The 24,017-nt window shown below is 39.9% G+C and overlaps 2 protein-coding genes across 2 annotated transcripts in view; one reads left to right on the forward strand and one right to left on the reverse strand.

Moving 5' to 3' along the window:
* The window catches only part of pcnx4 (pecanex 4), a 40,559-nt gene extending 35,252 nt beyond the window's left edge, over positions 1–5,307 (forward strand). Inside the window, exon 11 of the mRNA XM_057859261.1 lies at positions 53–5,307. Within this exon, the coding sequence (XP_057715244.1) occupies positions 53–304 (252 nt within the window). The 3' untranslated portion in view covers positions 305–5,307. The remainder of the gene's footprint in view (positions 1–52) is intronic.
* On the reverse strand, positions 377–23,368 carry dhrs7 (dehydrogenase/reductase (SDR family) member 7). The gene is made up of 7 exons (XM_057859266.1): positions 23,167–23,368; positions 18,176–18,328; positions 13,227–13,333; positions 7,993–8,232; positions 6,370–6,492; positions 6,067–6,282; positions 377–875 (listed from the first exon to the last, which is right to left on the reverse strand). Exons 1-7 carry the CDS (start codon positions 23,294–23,296, stop codon positions 834–836), a joined length of 1,011 nt encoding a protein of 336 aa, XP_057715249.1. The 5' UTR covers positions 23,297–23,368; the 3' UTR covers positions 377–833.
* Between the last annotated feature and the right edge of the window lie 649 nt (positions 23,369–24,017).

The following is a 24,017-nucleotide window of genomic DNA, read 5'->3' on the forward strand; positions in this document are numbered from 1 at the left end:
ACATTATTCCTAGTTTTACAGCATACTGTAAAGTTGTGAATGTCATCCGCAGGGTACGTACACGGGGCGAGTGCTGTCCTTGCAGGAGCAGCTGGTACAGGTGGGTCGTCTGAACGGCGAGGGGGTCAGAGGACAGTGGGCCAACCTATCCTGGGAGCTCCTGTACGCCACGAACGACGACGAGGAGCGCTACAGCATCCAGGCGCACCCGTTTATGTTAAGGAACCTGACTGTCCAGGCAGCAGATCCACCATTGGGGTACCCCATTTACTCGTCAGCACCCCTTCATTTCCCCTGCCTCTGACCACAGAGGTGAGGAGACCCCCCCCCCCACGACATTTCACGTCTTACCAACAAGGACAAAAACATATGCCATTTTGCATTCATTTATTATGGTGCTTTAGTCCAATACAAAAGAAAAGGCATCGAGTTGCAAAATTATGTCGTTTTATCACATCAGCGAGTTAGATAGCTACATGGTACATTTCCAATACAGGTGGATTGTGGGCTAGATTGAGCAGAAACACGTTATTAACAGTTATTGATTATAAAAAGCCCAGTTTTTGTTACAACATTCAAAATCCCCGTCTGTTCAAAAAGGGAAAAAAAAAATCATTTATTTTGTTAAGATATCAAGGATGTGCCTTGGATATGTCTTGCTGTTCAGTGCAATTTGTTTGTTTACAGTTCTCTTGTTTACAACGTTCAAAATAATAGTTCAACAATTTTGATTGCTCATATTCTTGTACATATTGTTCATTTTTATATGTCTATATGTACATAATAAAAAGTCTTGTAAGAAGATGTCGATAAGTGCCATCCGGAAGCCACTTTTACAGTGTTTTAGGCTTGGTGAAGTAGGCAGAGTCTGCATCCTGGAGAAGACAAAATACAAATGAGTAGTACTGCAATGATTAATCAGTTAACGTGAGTAATTCGATTAGAAAAAAAGCTTCAAATCAGATTTTGCTATTTCAATTATTCGTTTAATACAGAGGTGTTGTAATGGTTTGTTTTGAAAGTGTTTACATTTACAGGTAGTCCCCGGGTTACGAATGCGTTCCGTTCCTACGCTGGCGACGTAACCTGGATATCCACATTAACCCTTTAAGTACCCCTAAATCTCAAAATAACTATCCAAAAAGTCGAAAAGTATTGTATTTTGTTTAATGATAGAGGATACACTGCCCTCTGGTGGAAGCGTTGGGTCTGGCTGGACTGTCGCCTTGTATGACTATGTAGCAGACTCAGACGTCTGACATGGATAAAGGATAGCTGCGCTCTGGTTTGGCCCACATCAAGCTGTAAGTTGTTTTAGCTAATATATGTTTGTGTATGTATTTGTAATCAAGTTTAGAGCTGCAGTTTGTGGAGTTATGTGTGAGCGTTTTGCAATGAGAATTGTAAATATGATAGCATTTGTAGCATTTAAGTTAGCAGACTTTTGTTAGGCAAAATAGGCTAATTTAATCTACCAAATTTACATTTTGATCAGACCAGATGGACCTTTGAACACCAAATGTTTTGTGTGAAGTGTTTTATTGTTAAAATTCGTGTAATTTTGAACATAATTGTATTTGTTACAACTTTACAAATTGTCAAAAGTGAAGGAAGCTTCAAAAACTACAATTGCCTTGCTGTCTGTAAAGCTGAAAAACTTCGTTTAATGAGGACATAGCACGTCATATTAATGAAGTAGAGTAAAAAAGAAGATACTGTAAGGTATAATAAGGTACTTTTTACACAACATCAAAAAAAAAAAAAAAAACTGGAGACAAAATGGCGTACGAGACTCTCCAGCGTCGTAAAGTCGAAATCACAATAGTTTTGTACGTCGTAACCCGGGGACAACCTTAAGTTTGATTTGGGTGGATACGCTGCCCTCTACTGGAAAGGGTGAATATGACATAACTCATTTAACAAGGCTGAATCCAGCTGCTTCCTGTTAAGACCAACATAAGGTAAGTTTGTTTCAGTTAATGTTTTTTATGCATTCATAATTAGTTTATAGGTACATTGAGCAGTTTTTTGTGGTGCTACGTGTTGAATGATTTAAGAGCATTGTAAAAAAAAAAAAAAAAAAAAAAAAAGTTAGCATTTTAGCTAGCAGACTTTTGCTGTACAAGTTAGCCAATTGTTTTCTTGTTGTACTTAGATCCTCATGTATTTTTTGTTTGTTTGTTTAGTTTTGTTTGAGGCAAAGATTAGGTGCTTTATTTTTAGAGGGTAAGTGCAATTCTGTATTTTTTCAAGAAAGACTTGGGAATTGTATTTTGCATTCCCATTTAATGCTCTTTTGAAAGTGCAATCTTAGCAAGCCTTTAAGTCTCCTAAAATGTATTCTTTATTCTCGATTACTCAATAATTCTAACTAGCTGATCACCTAAACTAAAATAATCGATAGCTGCCGCCCGACAAATGAGCACTAATGTTCAACAGAAAATATCAGTATTAGTCAAAAAGTGCTGCTGTGAATCTGAACAGCTTAAAGTGCATGTGACACCATAAAAAAAAAAAAAAAAAAAATCTTAAATAGCAACATTATGTGAATTAACATTTTCAGGTGATTCGTCTATATACAATAGCGATAAATGAGTCTTAATCAGCCCGTCATTATATCACTCTGCCGCCTCCATCTGGCTGACGACATCAAGAGAGTAGTGATTTCAGCGATTTCAGCGGATTTAGAATTCAGCCCAATGGAGGAGAAAGATTCAGAACGAGAAAAAGGCGACACGGAGCAGACTGCAAAATGTCTTTGTTTTAATCTCTCTACTCAAATTTTTACAGGATATTTTTTGTATCTAAGTATTTTCCCCCAATTGCTAAATTAATTGTATGGTCATGACAAATAACAGGCTTGTGCTAAATGGAATATGAAATATTAAAAATGCATTTATTCAGTACAACAGGGCTAAATTACTCCATAATGGTCAAAACCGCCGACTTCTTAAACCTATTTTATGCTACCTGAGTTTGTCCGGCTCTTAAAATTTCCTTGTGGAGACTCAGACTAAGAGCTAGGCTACATGCTAACCCAAATCAAGCGACTCTTCCAGGTCTCCTCACCTTTCGAACACAAAAAAATGTCACAAAACAACTCCGACTTATGTCAGACACGGCGGCGGGTGTGATTGTCTTCACCGATCGGCCAGCCCCCGGTGGCGAGCAAGTTTCGGCTCGTCGGTTCCCTGCTGCAGCCCCAGCATATTGGCAGTGCTCGTCGACGGGGACGAAGCAGGGAAATGAACGCCGCAAATGCAGCATTCTCGATGGACAAACTGGCCGACGTCTGAGTGCGTGGCTGCGCAGGATAGCGCTTTCTTGGCGGGCATGCGAAGAGGGCCGAGGGAGGTGGAAGTCTCGAGACAATCGGGAACCATAGACGAGAGCGTCGGCCGAGGGAGGCGGCCACTCCCGCCAGGGAGCATTGTCACCCACAAAACACAAGCCACCTTCTAATTAAAATGTGTGCCATTGCTCCATTTTCATACTGGTTTTGCCCATTCTTCATAGTGAACAGGATCTTTTTGAAACCCAGAAAGGCTCACACCACTCTCTGGTGTAGCAACAAAACCCTGCAGCACATTGGGCTGGCGTGACGCGAAAAACGAATTAATCCGCAAAATCAGTCCTGAATACCATAGTATGGCTGTATAGTGAAGATGATGTATCCCGTTAACGTCACATCCACCGTCTTCCTCAATCCGAGACCGTGGCTGAAAGGCTTTTTGTAGCGCGGGAATAAAAAAAAAATTGAAGAAATATATCGATCGCTTCTGCACACATCCAAGTGGTCCATTTCATTCAGGAGCATAAAATACCGCGTGTAATATGAAATAAACATGTTTTTTTGTGTCAAATGCACTTTAAACTTAGAACCGCATTCCTATTTGCACCGGAAACGATGGTTAATCCAGTCAGATGTATGTTCAGGAAGGAGGGAAAATGTCATCCACTCTTTTTTTAAGAAATTAGTAGGCTCACAACCACTAAGTTCCTCTGCATTATGACAGCACATTCTGTTCACGCGTGAAAATTCCTCCATTCGGGCTCGTCATAATGCAAGGTCAGCGGTACAGACTGCAAAAGTGCACAGTAGCGGCACGCCGATCCTTTCACGTCAAGGCCTTTTCACTCAAGTAAACAGACTACATGGGTGTTTGAGGCGTATACACAGAAGAGGAGCAGAACGGCTGTCTCCTTTGGAATGGAGATGTTTTCAACAACAAAAGTTAGGAAACTTTTCAAATATTTATGTCAGAGTTCATACAAGATGCTAAAGTGGCTGCTGCGGTGAGAAAGAAACTTGCTAGGTTAAAAAATTGATATATACAGACATGCTACATCTCCCAATAGTTCTGGGAGTCTCAATGATATTGATAGTTACTCTGATGCCCGCAAGTCGGATAAAATACAGTTTATAAGTGTATCCCTGTCTAGTTAAGGTGAAGAATGATGACCCTGTGGCGAGTTGCACTGTGTGACTTCAGCTTTGCTTACAAGCAGACTTCAGGCCAAATTATACCGGACGCCTGTACGGTACCGATCTGCCAAGATATAGCAGCGGAGCCAATCCGTTTCCATTTTATCATATTGTTCAAATTATACCGGCCGCATATGCGCTACGGATTGACTGAGGACCATCTCCGAATTGCCAGAGCCCACCGGATGGTTTGGTCTATATTCTACGGAAAAACATTTGTCAAAAGGGGCGGAGCCAGGCCTGGAGTCAACAGGCTAGGTGCTTACTCACGGTTTAAACACCAGCGAACATGTACATCAATCTCATGAAAGAGAACATAGCCTCACTCGAAAGGTAAGATATATATAGCGGAAAACACAGACAAGACTGAAAAAGCAGTTTCTGCTCTTGCACTACTCTTTAAAATAAACTGCTGTATTTTAAGCCAAAAGAACTGTTGTGTTTGACAGAACAATATGTCTATATGCTGCAGTAGCAGACTGATGGCGCATTAAGACCCCGAAAAGAAGGTAAGTGATTATTAATCAAAATGTCATTTTTATCTTAGAATCATTAATTGATGTCTCATATTTCGTTTTAAAAAATAAAATCGACTTAAAAAAATTATTCACAGATTTTAAACTTTTAAACAAATTACGTCACAAAGAAAAAAATGGCGTCTGTAAAGAAGTCACGGATATCTACCTCATAACTATTGATTCATTGTATTTTTTTGTTACTGTCGCATTTTCACCAATATGTTAGATGATAAATAATCGATCCAAACAAAGAAAAATTGGGGGAAAAAATGTTTAAAAGGGTAAAAATATGAAAAAGAACATCTCGACCACTCCTTGATGTCTGCGATTACTGCAGACCCATGTTATATTACCATGTTTCACACATAAAATACCCCCAAAATCCGGCTGGGGCCATTCACATCTGTGTCTTGACACTCGATGATACATGCTACATGGAGTTTTTAGATCGAAACGAGGTAAGTACGCGACATCTCGTTAAAATCACGGCGTCTTTAATTCTGCTCTCGCGTGCTCTCGCCTCCAGTTAAGGTTTTGCTGTTTAAAAAAAATTCTTTTTTTTTTAAAGATGCCCTCCTGTTTAAAAATTTTCTTTCCACAGAAAATAGAGATTTTAAGCTTTCCAATGATGTATCACACATGCATATAGGACAATTTTGCAATTTGGTCAAATTGGGGGTCTCAAAGCTGAACTTCAAGTCACCTAAGTGTTTTCCGCCATATACTGTAAAATTTTTTTACATTTTGTTCCATTATGTACTTCATTACAGGTATTAATGGTTAGATTAGATATATGGAATGATTCAAATGTGTTTAGCTGTTGTTTTATTCCGATTTTACCCAAATGATGAAATTTATATTGGTGTGTCAGTCGTGCGTGAAACTGATTAGGGCAATTACATGTAAAATGCGCAGCAATTAATTGGTTCCTTTTTTTTTTGTAAACGTTGATCACCTTTTTAAAACCATATATCAAATCTTGGCAGGAGCATATCGATAACCTTTTGAGATACAAAATGTCATGATATATCAATTTCAATATTTTGTCACACCCATACTTACCACACCCAATTTGAAATTCTGCACCCTTTTCTTGCTCAGGATCTTTGTGATAAACCAGGCAAACGTGGGTGTGTACTGCCATACATAGTTGAAAGACAGGAAGGGTTGCTGAGAGATCCACATTTCTTTGACACCGTTGGCAATCCCCGCCAGTATTAAATACACGCAGCGACTCGTGGGCATCTTGTATCCCTGGTAACCAGCTGAAGCCATGGGCTGAGGAATGGTTAGCAGTTAGTAGAATCAAAACATTTGAGGAAAATCATGTTCAATTCCTGATCCAATTTTGTCATTATTTTTTACCTTGTTCAGATCTTCAGTGAAGGCATTTTCTACTATGAATGATTGTACTGGCCCTGGACAGACTGTGCTGATGAGTATGTTAGGGTAGTCATAGAGCTCGGTCCGGAGGGAATTAAAAAAACCCTAAGAATTGAGAGTACATTCACATTTAATGAAATAATTCACTACCATTGACGGAGATGGATGTCCAATGGGGTGTCAAACGTGCGACCTGGCAAGGAGTCTGGGTTGTTTCTACCATTTTAGGTCATTCATACCATACATGGTGCATAGACTTCATAATGATATTGACAGGACACATTCCTGAGACACTGCGCCACACCTTCAAGTTGGGGGCCGTCCCACACTCCACCCCACTTCGGTTAAAGTCGGTCGCAGTCATTCTCAAACACATGCAGCGATCCAAGGCCGGATTTAGGTTGAAAGCTGTACCGCATACAAACAGGATTGTCTCAGGAGTGATTTTTTTTGAGGATTCAAGGTAATTATTATATTTTTCATACCATTCATGCATTTTGAAATGTGACAAAAAATCAGTGAGAGAAATTAACCGCTACGGCATTGGCGTCATAATTCGCAATATTTAAATAAAAGAAATGCTAACTGGCCGTATTTTTTTTTTTTTTTTTTGCTTTTAACCAATAATCGAGACTGTTTTACGTTCATATCTATAAAGAATTCAGGGATTTAAGCATTTATGCACAAGAATTTTCAACGTAAAAAAATCTTTGTGGTGATAAGACGGCGCCACAGTGGCCTAAAGAGTAGCAGCACATTCGACATATTTACTTAAAATAAATGCTAATTGACCGTTTTTTTTTGCTTTTAACCAAAAATCGAGACTGTTTTGCGTCCACATCTATAAAGAATTCAGGGATTTAAGCATTTATTCACAAGAATTTTCAACGTAAAAAGCTTTTTGTTGTGATAAGGCAGCGCCACAGTGGCTTAAAGCAGCACATTCGACATATTTACGTAAAATAAATGCTAACTGTACGCTTTTTTTTGCTTTTAACCAAGAATCGAGATTTACGTCCATATCTATAAAGAATTAAGAGATTTAAGTATTTATTCACAAGAATTTTCAACGAAAAAGCGCTTTGTTTCCACTCAGTCAGCTTTGACGTTGGTGATTGGGGTCTATATATGGTTTGGTAGTCCAAGTAGTCTCATCGCAGGACATACAATTATTTTTTTTTAACATGTAAAGTCTTGTTTTCCTTCATAAAAGCAGCAAGTGTGCAGACATGGCCGCCCGAATCCCATTAATACACAGCAATCTTCATCATTCAAAGATAAACCCTGTATTAAACGTTTTTATATGAATACAATGTGGTCATGGTAAGTCAACCAAAGTCTTCCCTAACAGAGCTGTTCAAGACATCTGGTGAAAATTCTTCTAGTTTTAATATCGCAATATATATGGCAAACCCCCAAAAGGATTGGAAAAATAATAATAATTAATGAAATAAAATGCAAAAAAATAAACTGGTCCGATCCACTCAAGATATAATTGCCTTACTGTGCCCCGCGAGTTAAAATGAGTTTGACACCCCTGGTTCAATCCATCAAATGAACTAATCAATGTAACCAACAATTTGTCATCCCTGCTTCAAACTTCACCTGAAGCGCGTGTTTGCTGGCAGCGTATCCCGACGCCAGTGGCCCCCCGGCAATACCCAGCACGCTGCTGACAGTCACGATGCTGCCAGTTCCGCGCCGCGTCATGTGAGGCAGCACCTGCTTAGTAAGGGACACGGTACCCAGGAAGTTGAGCTCCATCAAAGCCTGGTAAACGTCGACACTCGTATCTAGGAACAAAGAGCGCTGGCTTCGCCCACCGTTGTTAATCAGGATGTCAATCTGGAAGACAAAATTGTACTGCATTTTTGTTTTCCTCAACGATGATGAAAATATTTCGTCGACAAATACAGTGCCCTCCATAATTATTGGCACCCCTGGTTAAGATGTGCTTTTCAGCTTCTAATATACAGTGCCTTGCAAAGTATTCGGCCCCCTTGAACCTTGCAACCTTTCGCCACATTTCAGTCTTCAAACATAAAGATATAAAATTTAAATTTATGGTCAAGAATCAACAACAAGTGGGACACAATCGTGAAGTGGAACAAAATTTATTGGATAATTTAAACTTTTTTAACAAATAAAAAACTGAAAAGTGGGGCGTGCAATATTATTCGGCCCCCTTGCATTAATACTTTGTAGCGCCACCTTTTGCTCCAATTACAGCTGCAAGTCACTTGGGGTATGTTTCTATCAGTTTTGCACATCGAGAGACTGACATTCTTGCCCATTCTTCCTTGCAAAACAGCTCGAGCTCAGTGAGGTTGGATGGAGAGTGTTTGTGAACAGCAGTCTTCAGCTCTTTCCACAGATTCTCGATTGGATTCAGGTCTGGACTTTGACTTGGCCATTCTAACACCTGGATACGTTTATTTTTGAACCATTCCATTGTAGATTTGGCTTTATGTTTTGGATCATTGTCCTGTTGGAAGATAAATCTCCGTCCCAGTCTCAGGCCTTGTGCAGATACCAACAGGTTTTCTTCCAGAATGTTCCTGTATTTGGCTGCATCCATCTTCCCATCAATTTTAACCATCTTCCCTGTCCCTGCTGAAGAAAAGCAGGCCCAAACCATGATGCTGCCACCACCATGTTTGACAGTGGGGATGGTGTGTTCAGGGTGATGAGCTGTGTTGCTTTTATGCCAAACATATCGTTTTGCATTGTGGCCAAAAAGTTCAATTTTGGTTTCATCTGACCAGAGCACCTTCTTCCACATGTTTGGTGTGTCTCCCAGGTGGCTTGTGGCAAACTTTAAACGAGACTTTTTATGGATATCTTTGAGAAATGGCTTTCTTCTTGCCACTCTTCCATAAAGGCCAGATTTCTGCAGTGTACGACTGATTGTTGTCCTATGGACAGACTCTCCCACCTCAGCTGTAGATCTCTGCAGTTCATCCAGAGTGATCATGGGCCTCTTGGCTGCATCTCTGATCAGTTTTCTCCTTGTTTGAGAAGAAAGTTTGGAAGGACGGCCGGGTCTTGGTAGATTTGCAGTGGTCTGATGCTCTTTCAATTTTAATATGATGGCTTGCACAGTGCTCCTTGAGATGTTTAAAGCTTGGGAAATCTTTTTGTATCCAAATCCGGCTTTAAACTTCTCCACAACAGTATCTCGGACCTGCCTGGTGTGTTCCTTGGTTTTCATAATGCTCTCTGCACTTTAAACAGAACCCTGAGACTATCACAGAGCAGGTGCATTTATACGGAGACTTGATTACACACAGGTGGATTCTATTTATCATCATCGGTCATTTAGGACAACATTGGATCATTCAGAGATCCTCACTGAACTTCTGGAGTAAGTTTGCTGCACTGAAAGTAAAGGGGCCGAATAATATTGCACGCCCCACTTTTCAGTTTTTTATTTGTTAAAAAAGTTTAAATAATCCAATAAATGTTGTTCCACTTCACAATTGTGTCCCACTTGTTGTTGATTCTTGACAAAAAAATTAAATTTCATATCTTTATGTTTGAAGCCTGAAGTGTGGCGAAAGGTTGCAAGATTCAAGGGGGCCGAATACTTTTGCAAGGCACTGTATATTTTTTAATTCAAATAATATGGGACCTTAATGGAAAAAAAGAGAAAAATCCAACCTTCAATACAAGTGCATTTATTCAGTGGGGAAAAAATCCCACATAAAGAAATAATTATTTGACATCAAATAATGTGTGTTACAATTATTAGCACCCCTGGTGTTAATACTTAGTAAAACCCCCTTTTGCCAACAAAACAAGGTCTGGGTACTGAGATGGCCATGGGAGGAGCTTGATTTTGTGTCTGGTGAACCATTTCTGTGTCGATTTGGCCATATGTTTAGGGTCATTGTCTTGCTGAAAGACCCAGTGACGACCCATCTTCAGCTTTCGGGCAGAGGGCAACAGACTTTGATTTAAAATGTCCTGGTATTTCAAAGCATTCATGATGCCATGCACCCGAATAGGGTTCCCAGGGCCTTTGGAAGCGAAACAGCCCCACAGCATCACTGACCCACCCCCATACTTTACAGTGGGTACGAGGTGCTTTTCAGCATGCGCATCTTTCGTGGCACGCCAGACCCACTTAGAGCGTTTGGTTCCAAAAAGCTCAATCTTGGTCTCATCTTACCAAAGCACACGGTCCCAATTAACACCAGGGGTGCTAATAATTGTGACACACATTATTTTATGTCAAATAATTATTTCTTTATGTGGGATTTTTCCCCCCACTGAATAAATGCACTTGTATTGAAGGTTGGATTTTTCTCTTTTTTTCCATTAAGGTCCCATATTATTTGGAAAAAAAAAAAAGAATTTTAGAAGCTGAAAAACACATCTTAACGAGGGGTGCCAATAATTATGGAGGGCACTGTAATATTTCATGATGAGGAGCGATAATGAGCTAAACAATTCTCAAAAGAAAACCTCAAACATAACCAGACGAATGCCAGTTTCCGTCTGTCGAGATTAGAATGAAATGAAAATGCGACAGTTTCCGACCAGTGTTGTTTGTGGCAGCCCTGTTAATTTTAGTCTTCTGGACGATTATACTTATTAGTCATATTTTAGTCATGTCATAATGTGTTTGTCTTCGTCTAGTTCTTGTTGACGAAAACTCCAGACTAATTTCATCTACTTTTAGTCGACGTTTACTAAAAATGTTTTCGTCTGTAAAATTAAAAATTTTTACTCCAAATATTAATAAAGGTTGCCAACTATTTCGAATGAACAATGACAGACGAGCACATATTGTAGCGTCTATAGGGACAACGCCAATCTGGTGATAATACACACTCGACAGGAAAGCAGTACATTATTTTTAAAGAATTATACCCACCTGGACGCCACCAACTGTGTGTAAAAAAAAAAAAAAAAAAAAAAAAATTCCGAGAGTTTAAGAGGACGCTCACTGTTAGCATTAGCCTAATGCTAACGCGAATGCTGTGCTAATGCTACGGGTTACATTTAGTGTGTGATGATCACTCAGCACAGACCTAAAGACTAAAGCAACACTGCATATTCTCTCTGGCCAAGATAAGACAACAAATCCTACTGTGAGTGTAAGCCTTGAGACTAGTAAGTTTGGGGAGGAGGGGGTGCAGGCTAACTACACAGAAAATGTCACGTTTCGCGCATTTCTGTCTCGTTCTCGTCTCATCAGGCGAAAGCTGATATTCGTCTCATTATGTTTTAGTTTCCCAAAACACGTTTTTAGCTCGTTATCATCAAATCCTCGCTCCAGGTTTGATTTTTTTTAAATGCATGGTAAGATTTGCGTTCTTATATTGGCAAGAGAGGCTGTACAATGTTGTTTTAGCCTATAATGGTCAGTGCTGAGTGATCATCACACACTAAATGTAACTCCTACTGTTAGCGTTCACATTATCCTTAACTTTAGCTTCAGCGTAGCGAGCAGTCTGTGGTGTCTAGGAGGATATAATTAATTGAAAATAATGTAGAGTGGTTCCTCTACTTACGTCTCTACAAACATAAAATTTTCAGGTTACGACACGTCCCAGCTAATATGTTAATGTTAATAAAGAAATTTCAGGTTACAAGAGGCAAAAATACTACACATTATTGTAAAAGATATAATCGGCGGAAAACACAGACAAGACTGAAAAAGCAGTTTCTGCTCTTGCTCTCCTCTTTAAAATAAACTGCTGTATTTTAAGCCAAAAGAACTGTTGTGTTTGATAGAAAAATATGTCTATATGCTGCAATAGCAGATTCATTGCGCATTAAGCCCCCGAACTATTTTTAATTTGTCCGTTTTACCCTGGAAACCCCCATTTACAGACGTAGCACAACCGCTTTTGTTTCAACCCAGCCATAAAAAGAAGGTAAGTAATTATATTTATTATTGAAAATGTGTCATTTTTAACTTAGAATCATTATTTGATGTCTAGGTTTTCTTTAAAAAAAAACAAAAAGACTATAAAAAAATTATTCACTCGCATATTTTAAACTTTTAAACAAATTAAGTCACAATGAAAAAAAAATGGCGTCCGTAAAAAAGTCACGGATATCTACCTCATAACTATCGCATAGTTTTATTTTTGTTACTGTCGCATTTTCCGATATGTTAGATAACAAATAATCGAGAAAAATTGAAAAAAACATTTAAAACGTTTAACTATATGAAAAAGAAAATCTCGACCACTCCTTGATGTCTGCGATTTCTGCATCGCGACCTTTGTTATATTACCATGTTTCACCCATACAATCGTTCAAAAATCCAGCTGTGTCTTAACACCCGGTGATACATGCTACATGGAGTTTTTGGATTAAAACAAGGTAAGTATGCAATAATATCTCGTTAAATTCATAGCGTCTTTAATTATGCTCTCTCATGTTCTCACCTCCAGTTAGGGTTTTGCTGTTTATTTATTTATTTTTTAAATGCCCTCCAGTTCAAAAATTTTCTTCCCCCAGAAAATTGAGATTTTAAGCTTTCCAATGATGTATCACACGTGAATATCGGACAATTTTGAAATTCAAGTCAACTCAGTGTTTTCCGCCATATGTAGTGCCTGCTTTTTGCTTTTAAATGTTGCGCCATAAGATCCTGCTGCGTTATTGGTCATCATCTTTCACATCCCCTTCAGTATGCTGCTCTCCTATTGGCCTATTGTTGATGACGTTTCAATTTGGGTGTCGCAGTATGATGACATGACATAAAGGGGCTACCAAAAACAACACTGATGTACTGTAGAGGACAGTAATTCATGGAGGGAATCACTGGTAAATTTGTGAGCTTCCACGCAATTTGCGTTTATCAAGAAAAACAATCATACTTGTCCAAAGTGTCCAATTGCAGCTTGGGCTTTGGCTTCATGACTTGTTCTCTCCAACAAATCCAGAGGAAGAACAAGAATGTCCTCATCTTTGAGACCTGTGGACTCTGAAGGTATAAACAATTGAGATCCAGTCACAATCGAGGGTGTAAATCACCAGTTTCATTATGATATGATCAGAGGTGGGTAGTAGAGATATTTGGAAATTGGTATCAGCCTTTTTTTATTTTTTATTTTTTTAAATCAGACCTGTCGATATGAAAAAAATCTATTCAAAACTGGGTTATTTTGGCTAAGATGCAGCCTGATGCAATATTATTCAACTTTATAAGGCATGTTTCTGAGGAAGAATTTTATAAAGTTTTATATAATTCTATTATTTTATATTTGTGTGATTCCATCCTTTAGGCATTTCAATGAAGTTCAGTGTTTGCATTATTCACTTTTTTACGCCATTTTTTACACTTTCACTGCAAATGAATATCGGCTCCAAAAATCGGTTATCGGTAGAGATGACCCGATCGATCGTGTCCGATCACGTCATTTTCAAAGAATCGGAATCGGCAGAAAAATATCGGCCATGCCTTTTTAAAATATATATATATTTTTTAATTAAATCGTTTTCTGAATGTATTTAACGTTACAGACATAGTATGTTACACTCATCCAGAGTCTTTAGTTTAGGCTTAAGGTACCGATAACGGCGGTAATTAATTTTTTAAAATTGTATCTCGTTAAATATTTAACGCAATTAATGCATGCGTTGCACGACCCACTCACGCATTGTCGCGCTCAATCTGTAATGGCGCCGTTTTACCCATGTAGAGAGATAAAAGGCAGCTTAGAATGAGTAGAGTGAATTTCGGCAGCCTTTGGAGCCTTTTTTTCAATAGGCTAAATCCTTACATTCCCTCTCCCTACGATTAGAAATATCATAGGAAGCACTGTGGGGACGCAAGGTAGCAATTGATCTTTTTCTTAACCCTTTATGTTATTTCCCAACGCAGAGAAGATATATCAATAGGTAGCACTACGCACAGTCATGGGTCCACTTCCCATCAGGCATTTGGGCATGGCTACAGTATCATTTACTGAAAGCTCAACAAATACACTAGATGGCAATATTTAGTCACAATATACTAAGTCACAAGTCTTTCTATCCGTGGATCCCTCTCACAGAAAAAATGTTAATAATGTAAATACCATCTTGAGGATTTATTGTCATAATAAACAAATACAGTACTTATGTACTGGATGTTGAATGTATAGTGTCGTCCGAGTTTTATTCATTTTTTTCTTAATGCATTGCCAAAATGTATATGATCAGGAAAAATTATTGGGAATGATTGGAATTGAATCGGGAGCAAAAAAAAGCAATCGGATCGGGAAATATCGGGATCGGCAGATACTCAAACTAAAACGATCGGGAGCAAAAAAATATGATCGGAACAACCCTAGTTATCGGCACCTTTAACTACTAATAATCGGTATCTAGCCTGAAAAATTTATTGTATACACTGCAATAACCTCCCCACACAATTCCATCCCGGTGCTGGGTAATGGCTGCCAGTAGGGGACCTGGTACCCACAGTAACAGGGCTCCCTCTGGGTAGGGATCCTGTCCTGCCCCAAGCCTCGTGGGCCGTGGGGATCCCATAGTGTGCCGCGTCGGTCGAAGGGTTACGGTGGTAGCTGGTGGGCCTGGTGGCTGGGGGCGCGTGTGGGGAGCAGTGGTGTGTCCCCTCATCCTTTCCATGAAGGCTGGTTAATGCGGGCACTGATAGTCCGGGGACCACCCTGGGTCCTGGGGAGATGGCGGTGGCCCCCTTGCCGGAGCTGTGGGAGGAGAGATAGGCCGCACTGGCTAGCACCCACTCCCTAATTGGCTGGGGAGATGCCTGGGGCGGCCCCCGCGCAGCATTTCCACTTGTTTGCAGGATGGGATTCATGCATGACTGAGTGCAATTAGACACACTCAAGTAGAAAGGCTGTCAGTGCCAGTATTAGGGATCAGGGAGCATTGAATAGGATGTTAGAATATCCACACTTACAAGTTATTCAAATAATACTGGGTTCTACACCTTACATTGCAGAGTTGTGTACACTCAACCCCGCCGAATCACATCTCTTTTTGACTCACCAGGTCTCCTGTTTCTTCGGTCCTCAGGACTCCCACATGGTGTCCACGGGAAATACACTTAGCTTACGATAGCACCACTATATTCTTATGTAGTGTAGGCGTTTAATGTATTTCTTGTTGTTAGTTCTTCTCTTCTTCCTTCTTCTTCCATTTTCCTGTCTTCCATAACCCCTTCCAGCTCGCTTTCTCCAAATAAACGAAACACAATGAATAATCACAAAGGAAGAATATTATACTCCCATGTGATACATTAAAATGATTTAGACTATAGATTCCCATTCTCCGTGTCAAAGAAGCTGAGCAGGACAGTTTTTTTTTTTTTTTTTTTTAAATGTACTTCTAAAAGTAGTTTTACCACACCATACTTTGTGCTTGCAAAAGTAAAATTTAAAGGTAAATTTTAAAATGTAAATTTAAATAAATGTAAGTAAATTTAAAAGTAAAATGGTAAATGGTGTTATACTTATATAGCGCTTTTTCCACCTTTCAAGGCGAGTGAAATCCGCACTCGAAAGTGCGGATTTCCAGCTCTGTTTTTATTTGCACTGATAGACCACGGAAAAACAGATATTTAATTTCTGTATCTTTCTTGTGTAAATTCGAGGATTTTGTGTTTGTTTTTTTTTTTGCCAGGTTATAGTATGGCATGATAATAACAGTTAATACACTGCTGGCCAAAAGTATTGGCACCCCTGCAATTCTGTCAGATAATGCTTAATTTCTCCTAGAAAATGATTGCAATTACAAACGCTTTGGTAGTGATATCTTCATTTATTTTGCTTGCAAAACACAAAAGAGAATGGGGGAAAAAAATCATTATCATTTTACACAAAACTCCGAAAATGGGCCGGACAGAAGTATTGTCACCCTCAGCACAACCTGTAGACCAGGGGTGCCCAATCCCGGTCCTCGAGAGCCCCTATCCAGCTTGTTTTCTGTGTCTCCCTCCTTTCACACACCTGAATCAAATGATCAGCTCATCAGCAAGCTCTGCAGCAGCCTGATAACGATCCTGATTGGTTGATTCAGGTGTGTTAGAGGAGGAAGACATGGAAAACAAGCTGGATAGGGGCTCTCGAGGTCCGGGATTGGGCACCCCTGCTGTAGACAAAATAACTGCTAACAACCGCTCCCGGTATCCATCAGTGAGTTTCTTACAATTCTTTGCTGGAATTTTAGACCATTTTTCTTTGGCCAACTGCTCCAGGTCTCTGAGATTTGAAGGGTGCCTTCACCAAACTGCCATTTTCAGATCTCTCCACAGGTGTTCTATGGGGCTAAGGTCTGGACTTATTGCTGGCCACTTTAGAATGCTCCAATGCTCTCTCTCAAACCATTTTCTAGTGCTTTTTGAAGTGTGTTTTGGGTCATTGTCCTGCTGGAAGACCCATGACGTCTGAGGGAGACCCAGCTTTCTCACACTGGGCCTACATTATGCTGCAAAATTTGTTGGTAGTCTTCAGACTTCATAATGCCATGCACAGGATCAAGCAGTCCAGTGCCAGAGGCAGCAAAGCAACCCCAAAACATCAGGGAACCTCGCCATGTTTGATTGTGGGGACAGTGTTCTTTTCTATGAAGGCCTCGTTTTTTTTTTTCTTCTGAAAACTCTATGTTAACACCTTTTCCCAAATAGCTCTTCTTTTGTCTCATCTGACCAGAGAACATTCTTCCAAAACATTTTTGGCTTTCTCAGGCAAGTTTTGGCAAACTCCAGCTTGGCTTTTTTTATGCCTCTGGGCCAGAAGTGGGGTCTTCCTGGGTATCCTACCTCAGAGTCCCTTTTCATTCAGATGCTGATTGGTATGGGTTGACACTGTTGTACCCTCGGACTACAGGACAGCTTAAACTTGTTTGGATGTTAGTCGAGGTTCTTTACCCACCATCCGCACAATCTTTCGTTGAAATCTCGTCAATTTTTCATTTCCGTCCACATCTTGGGAGGTTAGCCACAGTGCCATGGGCTTTTCCTACTTATTGATGACACTAAGGACGGTAGACACAGGAACATTCAGGTGTTTGGAGATGGACTTGTAGCCTTGAGATTGCCAATGTTTCTTCACAATTTTGCTTCTCAAGTCCTTAGACAGTTCTTTGGGCTTCTTTCTTTTCTCCATGCTCAATGTGGTACACGCAATGACACAGGACAGAGGTTGAGTCAACTTTAATCCATTTTAATTGGCTGCGCGTGTGATTTCGTTATTGCCACCACCTGTTATGTGCCACAGGTAAGTAACAAGTGCTGTTCATTACACAAATTAGAGAAGCATCACATGATTTTTCAAAGGGTACCAATAATTTTGTTAGTTTTGTTTTTAGTTTTCTGTAAAATGATAATGATTTATTTTTTTCTTCTATTCTCTTTTTTACTTTTTAGTTGCAAGCAAAAATAATGAAGATATTACTACCAAAGCATTTGTAATTGCAATCATTTTCTGGGAGAAATTGAGCATTATCTGACAGGATTGCAGGGGTGCCAATACTTTTGGCCAGCAGTGTAGAAATGAACTTGTGCAGACACTGTAGGCAGTTACTCATATTGTTACTCATGACTTAAGTACAAAAGTATTTGGTGAAAAGAATACTGGAGTCATTTATTTGGATGACAAGTTTTACTTGAGTAAATTTATCTTGAAGTAACGCTCCTCTAACTTGAGTCACATTTTTAGTTACTCTACCCACCTCTGGATTTTTTTTTCTTTATATACATTAAAAAGAAGTTTTTCTGACTAAAACACCGAATGATTTACAAATGAAAATAGTCAGGGGTGCACAAACATTTTCATAGCATTGTACGCACGCGTCTGACCTAAGCATTGCCGCTTCACCCTCTTCAGCTCATCCTCGCGGCGAGCGGACAGTATGAGGCGCGAGCCGCAACGAGCCAGCTGGTAGGCTAGTTCCTCCCCGATGCCACTGGAGGCTCCTGTGACCCACACCACTTGACCTTTCAGCTTCACCTCTGAAAAAAGAAACAAATTGTGGAAAAAAAAAAATACTTTGGTAACACTTTATTTGACAGTAGCGTCATAAGACAGTCATAACACCATAACAGTCATAACACCGTCATAATGATGACATGACACGGTCATGATTATTGATGAATGCTAATGACAGATGTAATTAAATATCATCTGGCAAATTTTGCCACTAACTCCAATGTCCAGTCCACATCTATTACATCCATTCATAAGTGACATCATTTTCGTTTTTGAGATAACGAGAATTAAGAGATATTAAGTTCAAGTGATGACATGATTCACAGCCCACCATTTACTGCAAAATGGCCCCGAAGGAGTGCCTTTTGTTTGTGCTACGTTTGCACTAGTTGTTGGGACACCCCTCTGTCATTGAGAGTTGGTACGCTTCCTCAGCCTCGATGGAGGTGTTGCGATTGACTTTATCACTCGAAATTAAAATATCAATATCTCAAAAATGATAGCAGCACAAACAAAAATTTTAACAGCACAAACGAGCAAAAACGTAGCATAAACGGATGGCACCATTTCGAGTCCATTTTGCAATAAATTGGGGGCTGCGCGACGTCATCACTTAAAATTAATATCTCAAAATACGATAGCAGCACAAACAATTTTTTTTTAGCACAAACCAATCACAAACGAATGACATAATTATTCTACAAATGTCACATTACCACCAAGTAGTGGATTTAACCGTAAAGGAGTTTGTCAGCAACAACAGCGACAACAAAAAAGAAACCAATGATATTACTGGTTGCGCATGCGCGATCAGAAAAAAAAAAACTCGTACTGGCTCTAATTTCAGGCGCAAAATACGACCATTTGGATGCAGTCTGGTGCCCTGCTGTTTTTCATGTTAAATTCTAATACAATGGTACCTCTACTTACTAAATTGGTTCTGGAAGTAGTTTCTTAGCTTAAAAATTCTGTAAGTAGAGACGCGTTTTCCATGTAAATGCCCTAATCCATTCCAAGCCCCCCCAAAATTCAGACATAAATCTTTTATAATGCTTAAAAATACATCAAAACATGTAACACATACTAGCCCTTCTCAAAAAATTTGCATATTGTAATAAAGTTCATTATTTTCTGTAATGTACTGATAAACATTAGACTTTCATAAATTTTGGATTGATTACACACAATTGAAGTAGTTTAAGCCTTTTATTGTTTTAATATTGATGATTTTGGCAAAAAAGTCAAGAAAACCCAAAAATCCCTATCTGAAGAAATTAGCATATTTCATCTGATCAATACAAAAAATGTATTTTTTTAATACAAAAAAGTCAACCTTCAATCAATTATATCAGCTAGCCACTCATTACTTGGTTGTGAATATTTTTGCAGAAATGACGGCTTCAATGCGGCATGGCATGGAGGCAATCAGCCTGTGGCACTGCTGAGGTGTTATGAAGGCCCAGGATGCTTCAATAGGGGCCTTAAGTTCATCCATAGTGTTGGGTCTGGTGTCTCTCAACTTCCTCTTCACAATATCCCACAGATTTTCTATCTTCATCTCCATAATAGCTTTTCAGAAGCTTTCCTGATAGCTAGCTGCATTGACCCTGCCCTTGATAAAACACAGTAGACCAACACCAGCAGCTGACATAGCACCCCAGGCCATCACCGACTGTGGGTACTTGATACTGGACTTCAGGCATTTTGGCATTTCCTTACCCTACTCTTCCTCCAAACTCTGGCACCTTGATTTCCGAATGACATGCAAAACTTACTTTCATCTGAAAAAAGTACTTTGGACCACTGAGCAACAGTCCAGTGCTGCTTCTCTGTAGCCCAGGTCAAGCGCTTCTGCCGCTGCTTCAGGTTCAAAAGTGGCTTGACCTGGGGAATGCGGCACCTGTAGGCCATTTCCAGGTTTCTGCAGGCCCCCCAAGGTCTGGAATCGGCCCTTCTCCACAATCTTTCTCAGGGTGCGATCACCTCTGGTTGTGCAGCGTTTCCTGCTACACTTTTTCTTTCCCACAGACTTCCATCTGAGGTGCCTTGATACAGCACTCTGAGAACAGCTTATTCGCTCAGAAATTTCTTTCTGTGTCTTGGCCTCTTGCTCAAGGGTGTCAATGATGGCCTTCTGGACAGCAGTCAGGTCGGCAGTCTTGCCCATGAATGCGGTTTTAAGTCATGAACCAGGCTGGGAGTTTTTAAAAGCCTCAGCAATCTTTCGCAGGGGTTTTGAGTTAATTTGTTGATTCAGGTGATTAGGGTAGTAGTTTCTTTAGAGTACCTTTTCATGATATGCTAATTTTTCGAGATAGGGATTTTTGTTTTTTCTTGACTTTTTCTTGCCAAAATCAACAATATTAAAACAATAAAAGGCTTGAGCTACTTCAGTTGTGTGTAATGAATCCAAAATATATGAAAGTCTATGTTTATCAATACATTACAGAAAATGATAATAATTAGTACGTTACAATTAGATTAATGCACAGTAATCATCAAATCTGAGTTGTGCATAATGTTAAAAAACAAGGATAGGGTAAAGAATAAAAGTTACTACACTCATGCAAAGCTGTCGGAACGGGGGGGGGGGGGGGGGGGTGATGAAGAAGACACTGGGATACACACATACACATACAGTAGAGGCCCCACTTGCCAAGAATGCTAAGCAATTATCTGTGGCAGAGCAGCTATAAGTATGTTACGTTCAGTAAATTCTGGGAGCTGCGAGTTCTATCCATACTATATTTTTGCCTTTCATATGCTTCTTTCTTAACAAGAGGAAATATTTTCCCGTTGAGGCGTGTCTTAACCTTAAAATTCTGTATGTAGAGGCACCACTGTACTTTAAAACTTCCCGTCCAGGATTTCTGAGAGTGCTTTGGCAACGATTTCGTTTAAGTTTTTGCGAGATTTTACACAAGCGTAACTAAACAATGGATGAAATGATTAAAGTCAACAAAGAACCTTGACTTTGCAGGTCTATTTCAAGAAATGTTTATTTTGTTGTAAGAATTAAACAGGTAAATGAATGGATATCACTTTCCGATAGTCTATAGCCCTTTTCACACACATATCCAGGAAAATTCCCGTCTAAGGTGACGCAGGATTTATTCGCGTCATTGCTTGTGCGCATGTAGAGATGTCGCGAGAATGACGTGGGTTGGACACTTTCACACACTTGTCCCGTGTTGCCCACTAGCGCTCTCTGTGCGGGGAGGGCTGCGGGCGCGATTTTATAACACTGACATTACGTCATTTTTGGTCGGCATCGGCTGTCACAATGTTGGTCAAATCGTGTTTTGTTCCAAAGTGCGCATTCCCGACATCGTAACTGCAGCCAATTCAAGCTCATCAAGACTGTATTCAAGCCCAGGCGATCCAAGAGAAGGGTGTCGAGATATCACGTCCCCATTGTGTTATTTCCCCTTATCCATGATCGCGTGTATTTTTGTTTGTATTTAATAAACCCCTGAACGCTTCCCTCCGTTGTTTTCAGCTTTGAAGTACTACCTTGTTTCCGCAGTAGCGGACACTAATATTAGCAACAAAATAAACCACACATTTCCAAAGATGGACGATGGACTCTCTTCCTTGGCTCTACTGTCACGAACCCATTTGTGTTATTCCCACTTTTCCGCGATCGCGTTTTTTTGTTTGTACTTAATAAACCCTTGAACGGTTCCCTCCGTTGTTTTATACTTTTCACAATTGTGGTGTTTGTTTACCGCTTTTCGTCTGACCGCGAATAGAGAGGAAGTGACCATCGGCCCGCCATGATAGTTACGTCATCAGCCATCATGCTGTGACCTGGGAATTTAATGCCTGCTTTCACGCACACCGCATCCCGGAAAAGTCCCCGACAGTATACGAAGATACGACCCGTGAAATGTCCATGCAATCTCCGTGTCAGTCGACCCGGGATATTGTTTTCACATACAACTGCTGCACGGTTAAATCCTGTCATATTCCCGGTGTTTCGGAATATGTGAAAGGGTATTATGTCAGGGGTTCCTAAGTCCAGGCCTCCAGAGCCCCTACCCAGCTTGTTTTCCATGTCTCTCTCCTCCAACACACCTGAATCAAATAATCAGGATGGTTATCAGGCTCCTGCAGAGCTTGCTGATTAGCTGATCATTTGATTCAGGTGTGTTAAATGAGAGAGACATGGAAAATAAGCTGGATAGGGGCTCTTGAGGACCGGACTTTGGCACCCCTGCTCTATGTTGTTTCTGTGGCTCCACTTGTCAGATGCCATACGATTGATTGGGTCTGACTTTTAGCAACGACGAGATCACACTACTTGACATCCTGTTGTGTCCGCCCACGATTTTGGTTTGTTGTCAAGTTGGTCTCAAACAACATTAATAAGTCTTGAATTTAACGTTCCATGACCTGGAGGAACACTGTCAATATTTTCATTTCCACTCATTTTTACTATATTACTGATAAATGCAATGCTTTAAGAACTTATTTGCGCATTGCCGCGAACAATTAAGTTTAAGTGTGGAGTAGAGGTTTGTTAGCCACAAAAAAAAAAAAAAAAAAAATCCAGGAAAGTAATTACAAAATATATATACTTGCGTTGTGTCAAATATTAGGGGTGAAATGTCTCCATTCCGGAGCACTCTGGAGACCTGTTAATCAATTGCTCATCGAACACGTTGAATCGTGCAGCAACATGTTTACACCTTATCTTTCGCAGAATAGCTTTGTTACTTAGGAAGCAACATGCAATATTGATCACATTGGAGATCACAGTGTAATAAGTCTTTTAAAAAACCTCTTGCATGAAGATTTTGATGTTCTAAAATGTTGAAATGACAAAACCGTCAAACATTTACGGAGCTGGTACACTTACCTGATTTACGTCCGAACAGACTAGCCCACAGTAACGTGAAATCTGCATCCGCGAAGAAGAAAACAAGCAAGTGAATGAGCATATAAAGTAATACAAAGTAGAATAACACAGATCCAACACAGCAATCCATAACTACAAATGAGTAAATAAAGAGCGCAGTTTTCAAAGTGTAGTCACTCAGACTGCAGCCCACAGTTTACAAAACAAAAATTGTGAAAGGACATTTCGTCACTTCCTGTTTGGATATGCGCCGACGCAGGAGCGCTGCCATTGATCATTATAGTTTTAAATGGATTCAAATATCATTATACTATGCAGTAGGTGAGTAGGCTATATTTTCAGATCATGTAAAAAAATAAAATAAAACTCATTTTGTTTATACTGTACATGAAAAATCACAGATAGTCTGTACGCAGTTTGATAATCTCTACAGATTTGTTAATTTGGGGTACAGGCAGGGCTGTCAACAGACTTGCAGGGCCTGGGGACAAGAGACCATTATAGGGCCCCTCAGTCCGACCCCACCCTACCCCGCCCCTGCCACCAGCTTGTCACGACAACATACGCAGCACTTTCACGCTTTGTAAGCAATGACAGAGTAAATTTTCAAATGATTTGAAATGGACAATTAAATTTAACAGACCGTAATGTGATGTGACAGAATATAAACAATTTCCATCTATTGTCCCATGTAGACTACAATACAATACAATAGAGAGTGCTATGCCTGCCTGCTAAGCAACAAAACAGTATAACTAGACATACTGTGCCTGCCCCATCCACATTCCTGCGATTATCAAGCCCTTACACAATGATGCGCTTAGATTTTTTTGATAGCAAAGTCAAAAACC

The sequence above is a fragment of the Corythoichthys intestinalis genome, chromosome 15 (genome assembly GCF_030265065.1).
Source record: "Corythoichthys intestinalis isolate RoL2023-P3 chromosome 15, ASM3026506v1, whole genome shotgun sequence".
In the NCBI taxonomy this organism is placed as follows: Eukaryota; Metazoa; Chordata; class Actinopteri; order Syngnathiformes; family Syngnathidae; genus Corythoichthys; species Corythoichthys intestinalis.

Coding starts and splice junctions, on each gene's coding strand:
- dhrs7 (XM_057859266.1), bottom strand. CDS start 23,296: ATGGATTGCTGTGTTGGATCTGTGTTATTCTACTTTGTATTACTTTAT. Junction 6,283..6,369: donor TCACTGAAGATCTGAACAAG/GTAAAAAATAAT, acceptor ACCATTCCTCAG/CCCATGGCTTCAGCTGGTTA. Junction 876..6,066: donor AGAATTTCAAATTGGGTGTG/GTAAGTATGGGT, acceptor TGTCTTCTCCAG/GATGCAGACTCTGCCTACTT.